This window comes from Erpetoichthys calabaricus, chromosome 17 (genome assembly GCF_900747795.2).
Source record: "Erpetoichthys calabaricus chromosome 17, fErpCal1.3, whole genome shotgun sequence".
Lineage (NCBI taxonomy): Eukaryota > Metazoa > Chordata > Cladistia > Polypteriformes > Polypteridae > Erpetoichthys > Erpetoichthys calabaricus.
Window position 1 is genome coordinate 97,847,381 of NC_041410.2, and position 20,704 is coordinate 97,868,084.

Below are 20,704 nucleotides of genomic sequence, written 5' to 3' on the forward strand. Positions count from 1 at the left end.
CAGTGGAAGGCAATGAATGGGGGGTGTGGGACGCCCTCAACACGGGAAGACAGCATACACGGGGCACCGTCACCCCCGGACTGCTAGACGGCAGTGTCACAGGGCATCATGGGAATTGGAGTTCTTGGACTCGGCCCTGTTGGGTTCTGTCGGCATTGCCTGGGAGTGCTGTGGCCAGAATTGCTCCCGGACCACAATTATGGGACCCCGGAGGTACTCTCGGATTTCACTATAAACGGAGCTGCTCAAGGGGTCCGAGTCGGGAGGAAGGAAGGCAACGCGTGTGTGCAGGAGTGGAGGCAGCGACGGAGTTGGAGAAGGTGGTAAAGAGTCGCTGGGTGCTGCTTGTGCTTTAAACTGGACTGGGGCCGTGGTGGGAAACGCTTATAAAGGAAGAGTTTCCCATTATAAACACGCTTTTCTTTGCTTTCTACTTGTGTCTGAGCCTTTCTGTCGAGTGTCGGGGAGCAGGAGCGCCCGTCCCCTGGTGGCCACATTGTCAGTCACCCAGTAGAGTCAAAGGAGGGTCACTGTGTCCAACAAAGCTGGCACTGATAAAGGAAATCCAAGGCCCCTGAGTGACCAATGGGACGACTACTAAAGTAAACAGGGCCCCCTCCACACCCCCCTCCCCAACCCCATTAGCTGTTCTCCAATAAAGTCACAGGTGGGCCTCCTTCAAAATGAAGCTTGTCACATGGAAAGTCACAAAAGCCAAGCAACAGGGGACATGTTCTTTAGGTGAAGGGTGGGATTCTTCCCCAAAAAAAAGAATGGGGCCCCACTAAGCCAGCACACCATGGCAGACATCTGTAAAGCCAACAGAGGCTGTAGAGTAACGGATGGGGTCCTTGTGACTAAGTATGGGGTCTCTCCCACCGTGTCACTCAAAGTCTGGTCCAACAAAGCTACTCATCGGTACAGCCAAGCGATTATCGAACTGGAAACAGAGGCCTTAGAGTAGCAAGTGGGGGTCTTCTGACTAAGTATGGGGTCTCTCCCACTTTGTCAGTGGTCCAGTAACACGAGGGCAGGGCTGAACTCTCCCACCCGCAAGGAGGAGACATTACTGACAGCCTCAGAGGAACGGACGGCAATTCGACTAAAGAGAACCGAGGGAAGTCCTCAACCGTCTGGCAATGTCACGGGGGAATCCCCTGAGGTGAAGCTGCCTACCTGTAAAACCAGGTGATCGTGTAATGGAGGCCAGACCCTAAATAACCAAACTCTTCCTAAAGAGAACCGAGTGCCTCTCACATTCACGGCGATGCACAAAGGGCGGCGAGTCACGTTACGGACCACTGAGACCACAGCACGGCCGACACTTGGTGACCCAAGGAGAACATGGTGCCCGACACAATGAAGAGTTCTGGGCGAGCCTCAGTTGCAGAACGAAAAGAGGAGACACAGCAGTGAAGAGGATGAGGTGCCCCCCCAATAGATGGCAGTTAAGAGGATGGGGTGCCCCACCCCAGAAGACAGAGGACCCTTACAAACGCGGCAGATGGGATTTATCCAGGAGTAATGCCATGATGGCGCCCGCCTCCCATATTCATTCAATAAGGTCTGAAAGGTCTGGCCATTGTGTTACAGAGGAGAGACCCCCTCAGGACAGAATGGAGGCCCCCCCTGCAGACAGTGGCTCTCATTCATCCAGTGATGTCATGGGGTGTCTCCCCTGAAATAAAGCTGGCACTCTGAGAAGACACCCAGCTGTATTCGAGAGGAGGGACCCCTCAGAACGGGATTCTTCCTTAAGGTAATGAGGCGTCATCCCGCCAGTAAGGTCATGGGGGTCTCCCTTGAAAAAAGGCTGGCAATGTGTAAAGACAGGCAGTGGCGTTACGGAGGTCAGAAGTCACACAATGGGATGTCTCCTTGCTAGTGCTGAACTGCTCTGTCCGGTGGGCTCACCTTGAACTGCTCTACAATAAGACCACCTCTCCTCTCTCTCTCTCTTTCTCGTGCAGTGGGTCGATCGAGCAGCTGGTGGCACCGTGGTTGCCCTTCCTTGAAGTCAAGACCCCGAGCCATCTGCCCTGCCATAACTGTGACCAGGCGTGGGTCACAGCGCCACCTGGCTGCAGGGAGCTGCACTTTGAAACGCCAAGCGTTGGCTCCACACGTTCTGCGCCGATTGCTTCCCCGGGCCTTCGCTTCTTTGTTTCTTCCTTTTGTTATTTAAAGGCAGAGATCAAGCCGCAAATTACAATATAAGCTTTTATTTATTCACCGCCACATTTGGGGAAGGAAAAAAAAAAACTCCTTAAAAATAAATAACTTCATTTGTGCCCAGCGTGTCCTGCAATTACGCGACAATGAAAGCCTGCCAGTTTCGTGCAAAAGAAAAGCCCAGGATGCTTACGGCGGGCGTCCACTCATTATCTGGGTTTTTTTTCTTTTCCTTTTGCTCCCTTTGTACACATTTTGCAATTTTTTTTTTGCTGTCTAAGTCCATTTGAGATTTCAGTTTATCTGCAAAAGCAATTTGACATTCATCTTTGATTAATTTAACCGAGGCATTTAGAGTAAGAAATAAATAAAAAGGAAGCCCAACGGATGGGAGAAACGAGCAGACGGGAAACACTGGATAGCCTGGCAATGATATGGCACCTTTCATAGTGGCACATGCCACTGGATAGCATCCAGGGTGCACCAGGACTCTAAAGACTTGGACCTTTGGCAGCGATATCGGGGGCGCCACAAACCCCTTTAAAGTGACCTCATGCCCGCGGCTCCACCCGCATATTAGTGAATCAGGACAGTGAGGAGGCACACGCTCCTGATGTCACTCTTCACCTCGGCCCGCCGCCTCTTGGATTAGCACGAATATATCGCTCGTGCCAGCGAACTCTGATACTTAGCACGATGAGAGAAGTCGCAAAGTCAACCGGAATGTTCAAGAACATTCTAGAAAAAAAAAACAATCTAAATCCGTGAAGTCATTCTCTTGTTTGCTAGCTAAGCGGAGGTAAGGAACTCGAGAAGAGTGTAACTGTGACGTCAGAACTCCCTGAGGCTGCAGTGTGAGTGAGGAGGGCCACTACCCATGAGTCTCTCTTGGATTCTCGCTAATAAATCGGTTAACGCAAGTGAACTCTGGTTCACTCATGAAAAACGGACAGACACACAGACACACACACTTCCACACGTGGACGTTTATAGATAAGACTAGCCATCGGCCGCGTATAAGTGAAACAGGACAGCGAGGAGGCCCCGCCCAGCTCTCAGCTCCGCCCCCTTTCTCTCGCATTAGCATGAATATCTCGCTCCTGCAAGCAAACTCTGATTCTTAGCGCAATGAGAGAAGTCGCAAAATCAACCGGAATGTTCAAGCAAATTCTAGAAAGAACCCCAAACTAAATCCGTGAAGCAGTTCTCTCATTCGCTGACTAAGCAGACTTAAGGTTACGCCCCGAGGCAGACGCGTGAATGAGGAGGGCCTCGCAGCCCGAGGAGTCTCTCTCTCGGATCTGCGCTAATAAATCGTCACCGCAAGCGAAACTCTGATATTTACCACAATGACAGAAGTCACAAAATCAACGGAATGTTCAAGCAAACTCGATAAAAAAAAACGATATAAGAAATTTTGCACTTGGACTACGACATTTTTAAAACCGCACCTATGGGCCGAGGGTAACCTCCGTTCCAAATTTCAAGTCCCAAGTCCTCGTGGTCCGGGAGATTTTGTGATGAGTGAGTCAGTGGGATTTGGCTTTTATAGATTTGGATTAAAAGAATGAAGAAAGGAAAGAAAGGCGCTACATGTGGTGGTGTGGCTTCACTTCTACTAATGGAGATGCTGCAATGGAAAAGGCGCCCCCCAGTGGCCACAGTGTGTATTGCTGCAAAGCCAACGCTGCTAGCTCTTCATTTATTGCCCTCATAAAGTATCAGAAGGGTAAGACCCGTTTGGGTTGGAGATCAAAAGATGCGCACGAGATGAGAATTCTGAATGTCAGCTTCTGTTTCCTGGTATTGACACCTGGATGTGTTGAGCCGTTTAGGAGGCAGCACATTTTCTTGAAGTCCACCCAGTTCCTTCAGATAAATTTCGCACAAACATTAGGAAGTTTTTCTTTACACAAAGAACGATACACTTGGAATAAGAGACCAAGTAGTGTGGTAGACAGTAAGACGTTGGGGACTTTCAATACTCGACTTGATGTCTTTTTGGAAGAAATAAGTGGAGAGGACTGGCGAGCTTTTTTGGGCTGAATGGCCTGTTCACGTCTCGCGTGTTCTAATGAGAGGTCTACAGTGACACGGGCACATCTGTGGCTGCTCTTCCCAGGTATGTGACACCACCCCTGGCCAAGAGGGGGCGCTGCTGCTCCTCGGTCCTGAGAAACCGCCCAGTGAGGGCAACTGACTTCGCCCCTTCTGGTCCCCATCACTGATCACAGAGACAACCAAACAACCTCAGACGCCACTTGGTGACATCACGTAACCCTTACCTTTGTCACCTTTTCTCACGCCATGGAGCGTCGTGTTTGTTTTGGACTTCATTAGTAAACCGGGAGGGCCATGTTGGCACCCCCCCCCCCCCCAAATATTCTGGTTTTGTTGACCCTTCTTCACTCGGACACCACGATATACACACGTGAGCTCGAAGGCCTCTGCTGTCCCAAAAAGCTCGCAGCTCTGCTGGATTTGATTGTAATGACCGCAATCAGCAGGCCTTCACTTCAGCACCCAAAGTGCGGATCTCATTAATAATGCGCAATTATATTCAAATCGTATGACAAAAAAAAAAAAAAAACTACTAAATTGCTAAATCAAACCCCCCCCAAGTGTCACCAAGAACTCACAACCCGGATGGAGGTCTGCACATTAGAGGATCGACAAGTTAACAGCATGGCAGATTGGTCGGGTGGGCTCCACATTAAAAGTAAAGGCCCACCAACATAAAAAGACAGGAACACAAGTTCACTGCCCGGAAAGAAGTTGATGCCGACACACTAGCGGCCCCCCGAGCCCCCCACCGAGCAGAGGATGGCTAAGCTCTTACAATTCGGTGGACTTTACTCTCCCTTTTATTCATTTTACTCCATCAGAGTACCATGCAGGGTCTGCGAGGGTTTATGCTCCTCTTCATCGGTGACAGTTTAATGACAGATTCACTTCAAATCACTAGCGGCGTGTTTCGACAAAGCAGAACTCCAGAATGTCAGTTGCGCGTGTAAAGAACGGATTTGTAAAAAAACAATAAAAGGCTCGACCGGGTTATTCAACCCAACCAGGCGATGTGTCGGCACAGAAACGCAAAGATGGTGGTCAGGCTAACAGGGGCGGCCTGGCACGGGTGTCTTGGGGGGCCTCAGAACTTGCAAGGATATCAGGGATCAGTAGGGGGAAACGGCTCCGGCATATTCAAAAGGGTGGTCTTGATCATGCAAGTGAGGACTGAGGTGACCTGGCTATGTGAGGGGGGTCACCCGGTCAGACCATCAGGCATATTGGGGTTGAATGGGGGAGTGTTGGCATGAAGGTGCCTGTTGAGTATTCTGGGGTCTGACACTAACCACACAGGGGTCTGTCCTGTTTAGGCCGTTTCATGGGTTTAGTGAAGACTCCAGAGTGCCCTCTATGGCCCATAAAGTGTGAAACTAGAAACGGTTGGTAAGGGCTTGAGTCGTGTATCAGTGCTGCCACCTGCTGGCCAGAGCCAATACAACACCTCTTTACTGTTGGTGTTAAGGTGTGACATTCATTTACTTGTCCTCAACATCCTGGACTCTTTAAGTGGTAGGGGTCCTGTGGAGACCCTTCTTCCAAGACTGCAGTATTTAATGTCCCATACTGGGTATTACCAATCACACCGTGAAGTGGTGGGACGTCTTGAAACCATCAGCTCTATTTCCGTTTCTTAAAGCTCCCATTTGTGACATAATGGAGAAAGTCAAGTTGGAAAAAAAAAAACCAAATCGCTCAGCTAAACACATCAGCTTTGAAATCCTCGCTCACTGGGCACATCAGTCCCTGTATGCCCACCTGGAGAAAGTGAAGAGTACCAACGGGCTGAGAAAGTGAGCACTATGCCCATGACAGGGGAAACTGATGCTAGGCCTGTAGCACAGAGAATGAAAAGGGTGGGCTTTGCCAATGTGTTACATAAAGACATTGAAATGGTGCCAGTCGGAATGCCAATGAGTAGCAAAAAAGAAATTGAAATGCGCCAGTTATTAATGTACAGAAAAAAAAAAACATGCCAAGCTGTATCAGCTAGTAGAAAAAAGAGGTAGTGGTGCCACTGTATATTATGAAACATTTAAATGGTGCCAATTAATAACATACAGAAAAAAAGAGCGCCATCCTAGAGCAAGTAGCCTGAAAAGGGTAAAGAGTGAGAGCACACAGAGTGCAGGAATTAAACTGCATTCATCAGTAAAATGCAGAAAAAGATAAGTGCCACACAGCAGCAGAGGGCATAAAGAGGATGGCCATGCCAATGTCAAATATGAAACAAATCAAATGGTGCCAGTTAGCAACTTACAAAAAGAAAACAAACTGGCAACTTATACCATGTAGCATAAAAAGGGTTGACAGTGCCAATGTGTGCTAGGAATGGCATCTATCACTTAAAGACAGTAAATGAATAGCGCCAGCCTACAACACGTACAACATTAAACATGTGCAGAAATAAAAGAATGCTTTACAGTAATAAAAAAGTGCCAATGTGTGGCATGCATGGATCATATGGAATACAGAATATGAATGGTACCAGGTGGCAATATAAAGAAAGTGACTAGTGCCAGTCTACAACTTGAACACTGACTGCCAGTCAGCATGCCATGCTAAACCAGATTGGTGCCAGTCAGTCAGTAATACACGGACATTGCACAGTGCCAGCGTGTACCATAGAGAACACGAATAAGAACTGGTAGTAAGAGGCAGAAAGTGAACAGTGCCAACCCAAACAAAGCAGAACATTAGCACACTGCTGAAATTTACCGTCGCCAGTCATGGAGTAGTGCCAACCTGCAACATGGAGAGCATTACAAGTGCCAGTCAACAGCATGGAGAAAATCAATGATGCTGGTCATTAACAAACAGAAAATGAACATTGCCATTGTGCCGAATGAAGCAGTCGCAGTGGCAAAGGTACAAAGGGACGACGCCAACTGCCACTGTGCACCATGTTAATGGTGCCAACATTGTTAATATACAGAATATGAATAGTGCCAGCCACCAATATACAGAAAACCACCAGTGCCAAACTTTTGCTTGTAGAAATGGAAAATTGCCATCATGCAGCTCGTATGTCATTGGAAAGTAACTCGGGGCCAACAAGGAGTGCCATCCAAAACTGTGCCATCACCTGGGTGTGAACTGGCATCGAGCAGAAGACTCACAGTGCCAGCCTGCCATGTGCACTTCAATCAGAGGAAACGTGAGGTGCTGCTGGGGTCTGCTGGGCACCACTTGTGTCAAACGAGGGTCTGCCATGGAGGAATATGAACATTTTGGATAAATTTAATTAAATAAAAATGCAAATAAATAAATGTACTCTGAAATGTGCCAATAATTAAATAAATTAGATAATGATACATGAACGTCAATGATTAAATACATTTTTTTTTTTGTTGTTGCATATTTCTTTACGTATTTAAATTGTTTCTTCATTTATTTATTTCAGCAAAACCACAATAAAAATGAAAAAAAAAAACTCTTTAAACTTATCTGTCATTTTCAACCGTCAAAGTTGAGGGGGCGGGCTGTAGTGAGTCCTGTGTTTTGATTGGACACTATCCGGTAGAGGGGTAAGCCGCGGGATCTCCGGGACAAGCACAGCGCATGCTCAGCGTTGTGACTACGCGTGTCCACGGCGGACAAGAACGCAAGAAAACGTTGACCAGGATTACTGGGGTGTGCGGTTGACGTGGGGGGTCGGCCTGGAAATGTAGCGCAAGAACTCCGAAGGTTTATACGCGCGCTACGGGCGACTCACCAATCAAAGCACAGCACTCACTAGAGCCCGCCCTCTCAACTCTGACGCGTGGAAATGGCAGTTTTCATTTGATTGCGTAATTCACGTTGCATGCGGCGTCTGACTTAAACAAATCGTTAAAAAGCACATTTAGTTATTCGTACTTATAATTCCTGTTATTTATTTATTGTTTCAATTCACAAGATTATTTCTGTATTTATTTTATATTCCCGCATAGTCTGCAGCTATCCTTGATTCTCACAAAAATAACCCGAAATGTGTCTAAATGAATGATTAAATAAATATTTAAATAAACAAACAAACTCACAGCTTTGCGGCTTGTATCTCAACGTGTGTTTTATGAGTCCCATTAAAACTTCATCAGCATTGTAACAAACATAAAAACAGAGCTATGCAGTAAAAAAAAATCTACAGAGTTACATCCTCACTTTTATTCAGTTATGCAATCTTATATTCTCCAACTCCTGCGGTGGGTTGGCACCCTGCCCGGGATTGGTTTCTGCCTTGTGCCCTGTGTTGGCTGGGATTGGCTCCAGCAGACCCCCGTTACCCTGTTCGGATTCAGCGGGTTGGAAAATGGATGGATGGATGGATGGATATTCTCTAACTGTTCCCTTTAGGATAAAGACGTGACAAGTAAAGCCGTCAAAACTTCAACGAACTTCCACAGACGGAGCTTCAGTCGAAATTTACAGGGTGCACTTTATTGAAGGGGCACTAGGGGGCGCACAAGCGCAAGGCCACAAGTTTGAGACCGGGTGGGGGGGGCACAAAGACCTCCGGGGGTGCTGTCTAGAATTGGAAAACTAGGAAGAGCAAAATACAGTACAAAAGCACAAAGAAAGAAAGAAAGAAAGAAAGAGATAGAGAGAGAGATGAATGACACTTTATAATACATTTCTTTCTACCTTTTTATCTGAGTACGTAAGGCACTGTATAATGAATAGATATACAATAAAGAGATATGAAAGGCATTATATATTATATAGGAAAATTGCTAGAGGGATAGGACTTTAAAGTAAATTTATAATTCACAGATAGAAAAGAGGAAATGCACTAAAACTAAATAGAAAGACTGGCAGAGAGACTGACTGACTGAATGAATGCAATGCAGGTTAATTGACTGATGTGCCTGTGGCGCCATGTAACTCAGAACAGGTTTGTAAAGGTCTTCTTGATCTTCTTTCCTACAGCCCCAAGGTCCTGGGCTCAAACACGGTCTCTGTGCAGTATTTGTGAAATGTTCTCCCACAAATGGATTAGCATTCAGGTTAAATGGGAATTCCAGGGTTTATGTGGGTCCGTGCATGACAGCCCTACAACCTTAATCTCAGAGTCCATTCAATAATGGATGGAGAATTATGAAAGGCACTACATATCATTAGCACATTTAGAATGACATTTTTTCATTTCACATGCACACTCCTGGTTGATGTACTTTACCAGTCTTATGGATTTCCATTTTAATTATCATATTGGAATAAAAGCGAAAAGGAGTCCCCTACGACAGCCAACAGTACCCACAGTTGCAGAAACGTTGCTATAACGCAAATTCATGAAAAGAAAGAAAGAAAGAAGGATGAGTAAAGGGAGAATAATAGAAAGAAAGATGAGTAAAGGGAGAATAATAGAAAGAAAAAAAGAAAGAAAGAAAGATGGATGAGTAAAGGGAGAATAATAGAAAGAAAGAAAGAAAGAAAGAAAGAAAGAAAGAAAGAAAGAAAGAAAGAAAGATGGATGAGTAAAGGGAGAATAATATAAAGAAAAAGAAAGAATAAAGGGAAAATAATAGAAAGAAAAAGGAAAGAAAGAAAGATGATGAGTAAAGGGAGAATAATAGAAAGAAAGATGAGTAAAGGGAGAATAATATAAAGAAAGAAAGATGGATGAGTAAAGAGAGAATAATATAAAGAAAGAAAGAAAGAAAGAAAGAAAGAAAGAAAGAAAGATGGATGAGTAAAGGGAGAATAATAGAAAAAAAAAGAAAGAAAGAATAAAGGGAAAATAATAGAAAGAAAAAAGAAAGAAAGAAAGATGGATGAGTAAAGGGAGAATAATAGAAAAAAAGAAAGAAAGAATAAAGGGAAAATAATAGAAAGAAAGAAAGAAAGAAAGAAAGAAAGAAAGAAAGAAAGAAAGAAAGAAAGAAAATGATGATAGTACTAAATTGTTCGGAAGAGTGCCCATTATGAAAGGCACTATATTATATAAATAAAGAGAAAGAAAGGCAGGAGGGTGCGGCGACTCCTCATCCTCAAAGAAAGAAAGAAGAGCCCGATGGCACCCCGGGCTTGTCAGCCCTTTATCCCGCTGCCAGTCAGGCTCACACTGACGCTCGCCCACAGCTGGCACCATGGCCGTCTTACCAACCTCATAGGCCCGTGGGCAAAATAGTGTGCTGGGACCCCTGTTTTGATAGCAAACCGGAAACATAAATTGGCATCAAAAACATCATGGGCCCGCCCTTATACTACTGGGGCTTTCGGCCAGTGCCCATACTTTAAGATGACCCTGGCTGGCACACGGCATATTCGGGGCATACATTGAAGATACCGTGCTCGGTTTCATTCGTTATTTAAGTTCAGGGAAGTCTCGTTTTTCTTTAGAGCCATGACCGAGTCACATTCACAAGAATATCACAGTCACACACACACACACCCGACCGAGTGTTTGTTTTGTGGCACTTTCTTCTGCTGAACATGTCGTTCCTTTACGACGTTCTGTGTGGTTTCACAATTTTGAGGAGAATGTCAGATGAATGAACAAGTCCACCTAAAGGCGCATCCGTTTTTGCCCACTCGTGTATTTTATTCTTATTCCTCCATTGAGTGGCACTCAGTGCCCCCTGTCGCTACAATCTTAGCACCTGATGCCCTCGGATATTCGCTCTCCTCTCGTCCCTGGCCACAGATCCACTGCCGCCGCCGCCTCCCCCCGGGTTCGCATTGACTCCTGATGCCTTCCCCACAGTGAGCCCCCCCTCGCCTTCCACTAGCCGGACTCGCACACATTCAGAGCTCAGGAGGAAAGAAGAAATGCCAGAATTTAAATGTGTCCTACCTGTCATCGGTCTGCCAGTCACCCAGGAGGAGGTCTCGGAACCGGTACCGGGGGGGTAGAGGCAGGACCTCCTTCTCCAGTTCCACCATGTCTGCTTCTGCTCCCGTGTTCTCTGAGGACGGCGAGATGAGAGGCTGCTGCTCGGCTCGGTGGAGTTTCACTTTTCCGAAGCCATGCAAGCCGTCTGCTGTTCCGGGAGTGCGACCACCTTCAGATCCAGCTCGGCTGTGATAAATCCAAAGTCGACGAGGCGCAGGAGACGCCGTGATGCGTCTCTGTGCGGTCAGCCCCGAAGTGTCTCCACCGGAGAGCCGGCATCCTGGGCACAAGAGAGCAACAGATCGCCGGAGAGTCGCTGGCGAGGTGGGCTCATTGCGCGACCCTCAGATGCGCATCTCCTGTGGGAAGAAACAGAGCGCAGGGCGGTCACTCCGTCTGCTGGGGTGTAGAGGGTCTCGTTAAATCGAACAAATCACAAGGGATCGCAGTAAAACGCGCTATATACACCGCGAGATGATTGGAAATTGATTTTTTTTTGTATCCCCCTTTAATAAAGCAGGCACAATTTCCTGTCCCCCTTTTAGTCAAAGATCGCCTCGGATGTAGCTGCTCGAAACTGTGGTGATAAAAACGTATTGATCAGGAGAACCGCAGATTACCATTTTAAAGAAGTCACGTGCACATCATCATCGATATTATTATCGTTATGATAAGGTTTACGATCATAATCGCATCTTTCTTACTCGAAACGATCATCCCTTTCAAAGATGGAAATTAGCGGACTCCCGTCACTTCTAATTACCCATAAGCCTCGAACAGTGCGGAGGGAGGGGCTGGCGCTCCGTCCTGGGTGGGCTCCTGCTGGTCTGTGATGCTGCCAGAGGAGGCGTCAGACCAGCACAGTGGCGAACAGGAAGTTGACGGAGGACCACCAGACGTCTGTCTCGTGTGTGTTTAACAACAACAAAAAAAATCCGAAGTCGTCATTGTTTTGGTTGTCTTCCAAAAGTGCTGTCCTTGATGACCGCGCATTAGTCAAAGATGCTGAACGAGGGGCTGCACGGTTAGCGCGATGGCCGTTTTTTACACTGTCCTCCGCTGTCCTCTATGGTCAATATTACCGTAATTCTAATTTAGTGAAAAGGTAAAAAACAGACTACCTGTATTGTTTGGTATGATAATTAGCAACAAAAATGATAATTGCGATTTCTAATGAAATGCTTATTAATGCCGGTGTTGTTTAAGACAAACAGTAATACCGGCTGCCACCGTTAATCGAGGGGAAGACGAGGGCCGCTGCTGTTAATCATCGTCATGTCATGCTGGGAATCTTCACATTGGAAATTCAGACGCACGGACTTTCCGTCCGCCGCGCTGGGCGACATCTGCAATTCAAAAATCGCAGCTTTGGACGGAGGAAGATTTGGAGTTTTGACACAAATATGAAAAAGTGGTCCGCTCGAAGGGTTTAGGCGCGGGAAAGGGGACTTTTAAATAAACTACACACATCTCCATTTGTCTGTCAGACGACGGAAGGGCGCTATATAACGGATACATCGATAGACAGGCAAGAGGCACTATAAGACAGACAAAAAGGCGCTATAGGGGAGACAGGCAGCTGGATAGAAAGAAAGGTGCTACATGATGTATAGAAAGGCGCTTTACTAGAGATAGACAGAAAGGCAATATGTAATTGATACATAGGTAGCTAGACAGAAAGGCACTATATACCAGACAGACAGATAAACTCTATTAGAGAAAAAAGAAAGGAGCTATATAGTAGACAGACAGAAATGGCACTATACAACAGATAAGACACTACATAATAGACCGATAGAAAGTCAACATATGCATAACAGACAAAAACGGACAGAAAGGCTCTATATAACAGATAGATAGATAAGGCACTATATAATAGACGCTATACAACAGCTAGTATCTACATAATAGATTAATAGAAAGGTAATAGGTGTATAACAAACAGAAATGCACTATGTAACAGATACATACTATATTAAAGATAGGCAGAGAGACAGAAAGGCGCTATATAGCAGATACTATATTAAAAGATAGGCAGATAGTAAGGCACTATATGATGTAAGATAGCCACAATATATGTTTTGTCATTTTGGTTTCCGATTCAAGTTATAAAGATCTAATAATATTCCTGCTCGTGTAGTTTTTGGTTTCTTTGGTATTGTAAATTACAATTTGTAATATTTAATTTTCTTTACCTTTTCACAATTCTTGATATCCGTCCTTTCTAGACAGCGGACACACAATCATAAATCCTTCAACTGATTTGGGAAAAACAAACCGGGTTGACGGTGCGATCCCGTTTTAGGGCATGATGCATTTTGAAGGGATCTGCTGCGGGAATAACACGCGCAGGGTTCCGCTTCCATAAAGACAGACCGACGATATTCCTTCCCGCTGCCTTTCACCGGACACAGGCGGTCATCCCAGTGCTCCCAGTACGGCGTATTTTGTTGAAACACCTTCGGAGAGAAGCGCCCATCCCCCGAGGACGTCGCCGTGTATTTGATTCCCGTTTAACCGCGCGCTTGACCTTTTCTCCGGTCTCTCTGCTCACAGGTTGCACCGGAGAACTTGACGACGGCTCGGATTGCACACATCCAAACACCCCACCCCACCCCCCCCCAAACCCCGCGACGACCTCCCAAGTGATCATCAGGTGCTCGTGCCACACTCACCAGGCGAGTCGGGGTCACGCAGCATCAGAAGATGTAGCCTCGCATCCAGCGGAGACGGAGTGAGGGATAGACAGACAGACAGACAGCGAGCGAGCGGAGCGCTATCCGATCCCTGTCGCCCACCTCTCTGTTCTCCTCTTATGGTCCCTCGACAGGCCGTGTTGAACCCCTCAAGCCTCGGCGTTACGTTCTCAGCCGCTCGCATCCTCTTGTTTATTTTGTTTGCATCGGCGTGAAGTCAAGGTGCTTCCCGGGCCACCGTCTCAGGGGACATGCAGAAGAAGTGCTCTCTCAGGAGCTGCGAGGCTGGGAGAGGTGATCCGCAGGATTTTCCAGAGGGGAAACCCTCTGCTCACACTGGAACCAACTGTAGCGCTTCGGCATTGGCCTCTCTGCTGGAGATGTGGCGACACCTGCTGCTCAATTCTAGAATCGGAACTCCGTGTTTCATATTATTAGGACGTGCGGGAGAAGTTTAGAGCAACTGGACGCGATACGGAGCTGGAACGGGGGGCCGCCTACGTGGGCGAGGTGGGAGGAAAGGGGGGACTTTGATGAAGATGATAGACAGGTAGGCATGAAAGGCGCTACATGGGCGAGAGAGAGGGGAAAGGTGTTATATCATTCATTATAGATAGGAAAGATTACATTGAGAGTAAAATAACTGATAAATGTTTAAGGCACTATATAGACGATAGTTATCCATTAAAGTTGTTACAATAGATACACGGGTAGGACAGGGACTATATAAGTGATAAATAGCTATGAAAGGTGCTATAATAAATAGGAAATGTACTACATGTGATAGATGGATATGAAAGGCACTAAAAATGATATAGATATGAAAGGCACTGTATAATTGATACGTAATGCATTAGACTTTTATATAAACGATTACATAGGATAGAAGGTACATTATACTTAATCATTATTATTAAATAACTAATATTAAAGGCAAAACATAAATATGAAAGGCAGTATAAAATAGATACATTGCCTTTTATTTCTATGACAGATATGAAAACCACCAGTAATGCATTATACTTATTAGGCATTAGATACACATGCGAGGGATGATATAATCGATAGATATGAAAGGCAAAATTACATTTATCTATTTGATATATGCACTATATAATAGACAGATATGAGGCAAAAGATCCTGTCTAATAAATATGAAACCATTGCATAAGTATGAAAGACTCCATAAAACAAACAGAACGATTTTATTTTCCACACACACACGGCAGTAAAGAACAAGATTCCAGCAATTGCTTGTAATCACACCCCTGTGTTGCTACTACCTTTGACGGCGCCTATATGAATGAAATAATGACAAGCCCTTTTAAAGCCCGCGCTTAAAACTGGACGTTCGGACGTTTAATTCAGAGCTCGCACACGCGCGCACGTGCACTCGGAGACACACAGCACCGCGCACGCGCGCACGCCCCTGTGCCATTCTCAAAGGCAGAACGAGGCGCGCAGTGTATACTGTATGTAGGTTACTTCGTTTTTCTCATTCAATTGTAAAAGCAGTCAGTTGGTATCCATAGTAACTGATCGAAATGGGGTCTTGGAGGGCAAGGTAACTTGTCCTGGTATTTATTTATTTATTATTTGTTTATTCAGCTTCATTTTCTTGTTTGTAAGACACTTGTGTTCCTTTTTACTTCAACACCTCTGGAAGTGGATACTTCAGGGACCCGCGGAAGCCCCCGGATTCTGCAAGGTGTCCACATTAAACTGTTATCTCAGATAAACTCATTTCTTTTCTGATCATGCCACTGAACGGTAGAGGGACATGTCATTCGCAAGCATACGGTGCTCTTTCTTTCTTTTTAGTCTTGACATTTTGCATTCCCCCTAGAATTTCTCGGTTGTTGTACTGCAAGACTGATAGCTGGATCTCCATATAAATCTGCTTATAAATAATGCGATCGGAACAAACCCACGTATTACTAAAGAAAACAAATGGAGTGTAAGGCAGAAGGGTAATCTTACGGAAATGCACGATGTGGGAACAAAACCGCCTTTACGTACCTTGAAGACGCGGACTGTGCTCTCCAGTCGCTTTCTCCTTTACGTGGGACATCAACACTCTCTACTCAGTCATTCATCATGATGAAGGTCCCTCGGGCAGCCCTAGGGCCCTTCCTCATCAGACTGGCTTCTTAACCTCAATGCTTCATCTTCTTTCACCAGGTCAGTAGAGATGCAGGGGGTACCCCTCGCTATGCCAATATGTGCCTCCACTCTTCCTGAATAGGCTTTGTACCACACACCTGTTTAATATTGAAGATTGTGGTGATGCCACCCTCCTGCTCCAGTAACCAGCTGCAGGAATTCATTCTCTGATTCACAGTCGATGTTTCACCACAGCTCTGCCATTTTTAGATACCCGTCTTTCCAGCAGCATTCCAGGACTTCAAAACCTCCGTCTATTACAAGCCCACTGACTCGCCCGCTTACCTTCCATCCCTGGCGCACATAAAAACTCTCAAACACTTTCACAGTCCTTATCCTTCACCACCTCTGCAAGGATGGAAGTTCACTTCTGTAATGAAGAATCTGTATCTTAGTGATAGAGGACACCCTCCTCACACTGTGGACGGGTCCCTCGATAAAGCCAGCAGAGGACCTCGTTAAAGCCAACTCTTAAGAAACGATGCCAGTAATGAAACCCGCATCATGCTGGGGCCTCCCCACTCCACCTAACACTCTGTCACTGCCACAGGTCATTCAACTAAACTTCACAGATTGAGCCCACTTCCACGGGAGCCTCTTTTCTTAGCCCACCCTTAATAATAATAATAATAATTCTTTGTAATTATATAGCACTTTTCTCACTACTCAAAGCACTCAGCAATTGCAGGTTAAGGGCCGCCTTGCCCAAGGGCCCAACAGAGCAGAGTCCCTATTGGTATTTTACGGGATTCGAACCAGCAACCTTCTGATTGCCAGTGCAGATCCCTAGCATCACAGCCACCACTAACTAACCCACCCTTGACTTCCTTCCGTTGACGACATGACCTACACAAACATCTCAGCCACAGTCCTCACCGGGCACTTAGGGCTGTAACTTGTGTCACCTGCAAATATGTCACCAACAACACATTTACGTCAACTCCCTCTGGTCAATTCAATATTAAACGAGGGGCCTCCTGCCAGTCGAAGTATCGTCTTTACTAAATTTCTCGTAGGACGTGCCCAGGAATCCAGACAGGTGAAGCAGGGAGATGACTTCCAGACCACCTCAGGGAACACATGTTCAGACCTCACAGATCTGACTGTAGAACTCTTCACATCCCCGATTGCAGCCATGCTATGCTGGTCTTTCTCTTTGTGTTCTTCCACAGGGCTTCAAAGACACTTTTCAAATCCCAGACGATGCTCTGCTCCTTCTCAGCCTGGCATCACAACATTTCTCTTCAGGTCTTACTGACCAGCCCATCTAATCTTCACCTTCTCTAATGGCAGCTTTTTCACACCAACGTTCCCCTTCTCCTTTCATCAGCCTTGGGGTTTGTTCCCTCACTTCCTGCTCTTTCTTCTTCACAGCCCAAATGTTGCATCTTTAACCTTCTTTAATTTTCAGTGTGGAAATAACCTTTAACTTCTTTTCCTTTGCAGATTCACGTGGACACAACGTTACGCTTGCACCATTATTTTCGTATTTCACTTTTTAAAATGCCTATCCCAATATTTCTGTATGTCTACAACAGGATCAGCAGCAAGTTTGTACCTGGAATCTGTTTTGTCAACGCTAACCTTTAAGTTCTTCACCGACGAGGTGTACAAAAATTGTTCTTGTATTTCATTAAGCACACAAGCTATAAAATGAACAGGAGCCCTCACGATTTTATGTGGCACCTTTACAAAACAAAAATCATCCAAAGTTGCTTCCCCAAAATGCCAGCTGGGGAAAACTGTGTGATCTGATGGTCCCATAGGAAGTTGGTGGTTGGAACCCAACTGGTGGTCTTGCACTTTTCATCCTGTCCAGACCTTTAGCTCACAGTCCTCAACTTGGCCACTGACTGACCTTCTTAACCTCAAAGGTCTGTGTTGTTGTCGCCTGAGGGGGTCCGATTACATGACGATAAACCGCCGGGGACCACAACAAATTACAAGACAACTTTCTAGCAAAGCTTCACGTTCTCAAAAGTGTCGCAAGGGCGTCTCCCTCTCTGATACCCAGTAACAGAAGTCGGTGCCATGCGAATGGTTTTCAGGTACAGTGAGTTCAGCTGCAATCTCGGCCCTTTTCTTTGTCTCCCCCCCCAACCGCCTATTTGATTGTGGTACATAAAACACGAGGCACCAGCCAGGCGAGACCCTCGTGTGTTTGCACCTTCCTTATTCCTCATCACTGCACTACATGTGCTGTCCTTCCAGCCGAGTGCTCATTGGCCGTCACTCAGACCAGTTTGATCTTGCTGGCAGTCACGCTGCACGACCGCCCCCCAACTCGCCAAGATTATGGAACTCAAGTCTGCAACTGCAAGTCGCGTAACGTCACGTGGCCTTTAAGACGCCCCAGCGGGTCTCAAATGGAAAAATGTGCCCATCGTAGACTGAATCGTAGGCTGGCTTTTCATTTTGATTTGATATACTTTGTTAATCTCCGGCTGAATTGTCTTTTTGCATCACCTCTGGGGGGGGATCCAGAGCACATTGTACTGCACCCTGTTTTTATAATAACATATGCTAATGTTATAATAACGGGGTACCCACTGCTGCCCGGGATGGAAGAAAGTGCGGGTGCGGTCAGTAAATTCACTCCATGGGTGGCCCCGAACCAAAACTCCACCGACTAAACCTGCCATGGGGTGCAACTCTGGCTACCTGTGCCAAGTCCCAAATAATGTCACCTCACCTGAATAAAGTGCAGGGCAACAATTCGGAATAAAACTCTGCCTGTGGTCTCTGCCCTGTGCAGATGGGGGTCTCAATGGTGTGGATTTGCATACAAGAAAAACACAAGCAGGAAGACCTGGCACTGCCTGGGGTGAAGAGTGTGTGTGTGTGTGTGTGTGTGTGGGGGGTCCTGGGAATGCCCAGAGTGAGGTGGGGGGGTAACCTAGCCATGCCTGGGGAGAGGTGGGGGGTACCTGGCACTGCCTGGGGTGAGGTGAGGGGTACCTGGCCATGTCTGCTTAGTACCTGGCACTGCCTGGGGAGGGGTGGGGCTACCTGGCACTACCTGGGGTGGGGGGGCACCAACTGAATTTCAAAAACAAGCATGGCCTGTGGTCTTCTCCTTCACATACAGAGAACCTGTGTGAAATTGGATAGAAAGGGTGCGGATCGGCATGGCGGACAAACCCACATTCAGCTTAATCCTGCATATTAAATCCGTTCCTTCACATACAGTGCTGTTCAGATGAGATGCGTATTTATATTTCAGTACGTTGTGTTATTTACAAGTGTAATTAAGAGCAGGGATTGTTCACACAACTGTTCTTCACTTTGTTGTCTTTTGCAAGAACACATATCAATATGGCGTATACAATCACCGCCTATTATTACTTTCGCCTTCTCCCAAGTGCTGCCTGCTTTCAAGCCACACAGCAGACTCCCAGAACAGAAAGAGAGAGGCGGCCATTGACCCCCGGTCACGTCGGCACTTACCGGCCCCCTCGTCCGGCTAAATGAGCAGGCGTCTGCTGAACTCCCAGTAGCCATGACTTTCATGTCTGCAGGGGTCACCGCTGCCTACTTGCCCGCTGAGAGACCCCCGAGCCTGGCGGCCGCAGCTGCTGCCTTCTTCAGTCAGAAAGAGAGGCAAACGTAGTTCAGTAACCTGAAGAAATGAAAGGGTGGGCTCCTCGAATAGCTAAGAAGAGTACCAAGGAAGAAAAAAAAATAATAATCACTGCATGAAGATCCCACCTGTTACAAGTCACACATTCAACACGTAACAGAAGATAAGGAACGTGACAAACAAGGGGAGAACATTCAGCCCACCACCAATGTCCCAATCTCACCCAGGACTCTCAGGGAAAGTTAAAATGAAGTGAGTGCCACTGGGACCGGGTAAGGGAGCACCTCGGGTTAAGACTGTCATCTGGTCCGAGGTACCACCATGGAAGTCAACAGGCTTATAAAATGAAGGAAAGCACATAAACGGTGAGGAGCACAGCCGTCTACTCCACATTGTGAAGGTCAAGTCAGACATGGTGATCTCCACGTGCCAGGAAGCATTTCAGTGTGCTCTGCCCATGTGGCCATCTTGACTGGCTAAGCTGCCCAGTCTTGCTCAGGCCGTGCCACTCAAAGGCGTCCATTTCCTTCCGTTTCATTCACTCCATTGACGCTCTGGTAGATTATCCTCTTAACCAACAAACTTCCTCCCCAGTTTGTGCCTCTTCGCCATGGGCAGCAGGCGTTCCTCTCCAAGGGTGGTAACCACTGCCACATCAGTCCTGACCAGACTACCCGTTACACAGCATGACAGGGCCATGCTGCTGATGTGCAACACAAACCACCGAAGAGTTCAAGACAAAGGGTGTCTGCCTTCAATCGCATCAGACCACAAGGCCACATTTTTGACATTTTGCAAATTCTTTATATTTTCCCCACCCTGCCACTCTTCCATAAAGACCCTTTTTGGGCAACACCTTGGAGATTCTGGCACCACGAAATGTCCCATCCAGTCACAGCCACGTAGTTGAGGAAGCACTGGCGTCACAGCAGCCTTCTGGACAAGTGCCAGTCTTGACGGTGGCCTGACCGGAGTTCCCTTTTTTTGTGTTCCCCTTCTGTATGATGGGCTGCCCTGATCCCCGAGGTCTGTCCAGTGCCTTTGCGGTGGTCTTGTCCTTTTCCCCAGGCCTGTGTTTTTCTATCATTCTGCTCCTGACATTTTCCGAATGCTCTGATCTTCACTTTGGTGTTGAACCTCATCAATGAAATGTGAGCCCAGCAGGTGGAGACCACCAGCAAGTTAGGAATGCGAGGAAGAATTTTAAATCTCACC

At 46.6% G+C, this 20,704-nt stretch overlaps 1 protein-coding gene across 2 annotated transcripts in view; it reads right to left on the reverse strand.

Moving 5' to 3' along the window:
- The window catches only part of LOC114667844 (potassium channel subfamily T member 2), a 191,458-nt gene extending 172,016 nt beyond the window's left edge, over window positions 1-19,442 (reverse strand). The window contains exons 1-2 of one of the 2 annotated variants that reach the window (XM_051920531.1): window positions 19,357-19,442; window positions 11,012-11,409 (exon numbers count right to left, since the gene is read on the reverse strand). In XM_051920531.1, the coding sequence (XP_051776491.1) occupies window positions 11,012-11,100 (89 nt within the window). In that variant the 5' untranslated portion in view covers window positions 11,101-11,409; window positions 19,357-19,442. Of the gene's footprint in view, window positions 1-11,011; window positions 11,410-13,725; window positions 13,809-19,356 lie in introns of those variants that run through there. The other variant, XM_028823348.2, reaches the window with a different exon arrangement.
- Between the last annotated feature and the right edge of the window lie 1,262 nt (window positions 19,443-20,704).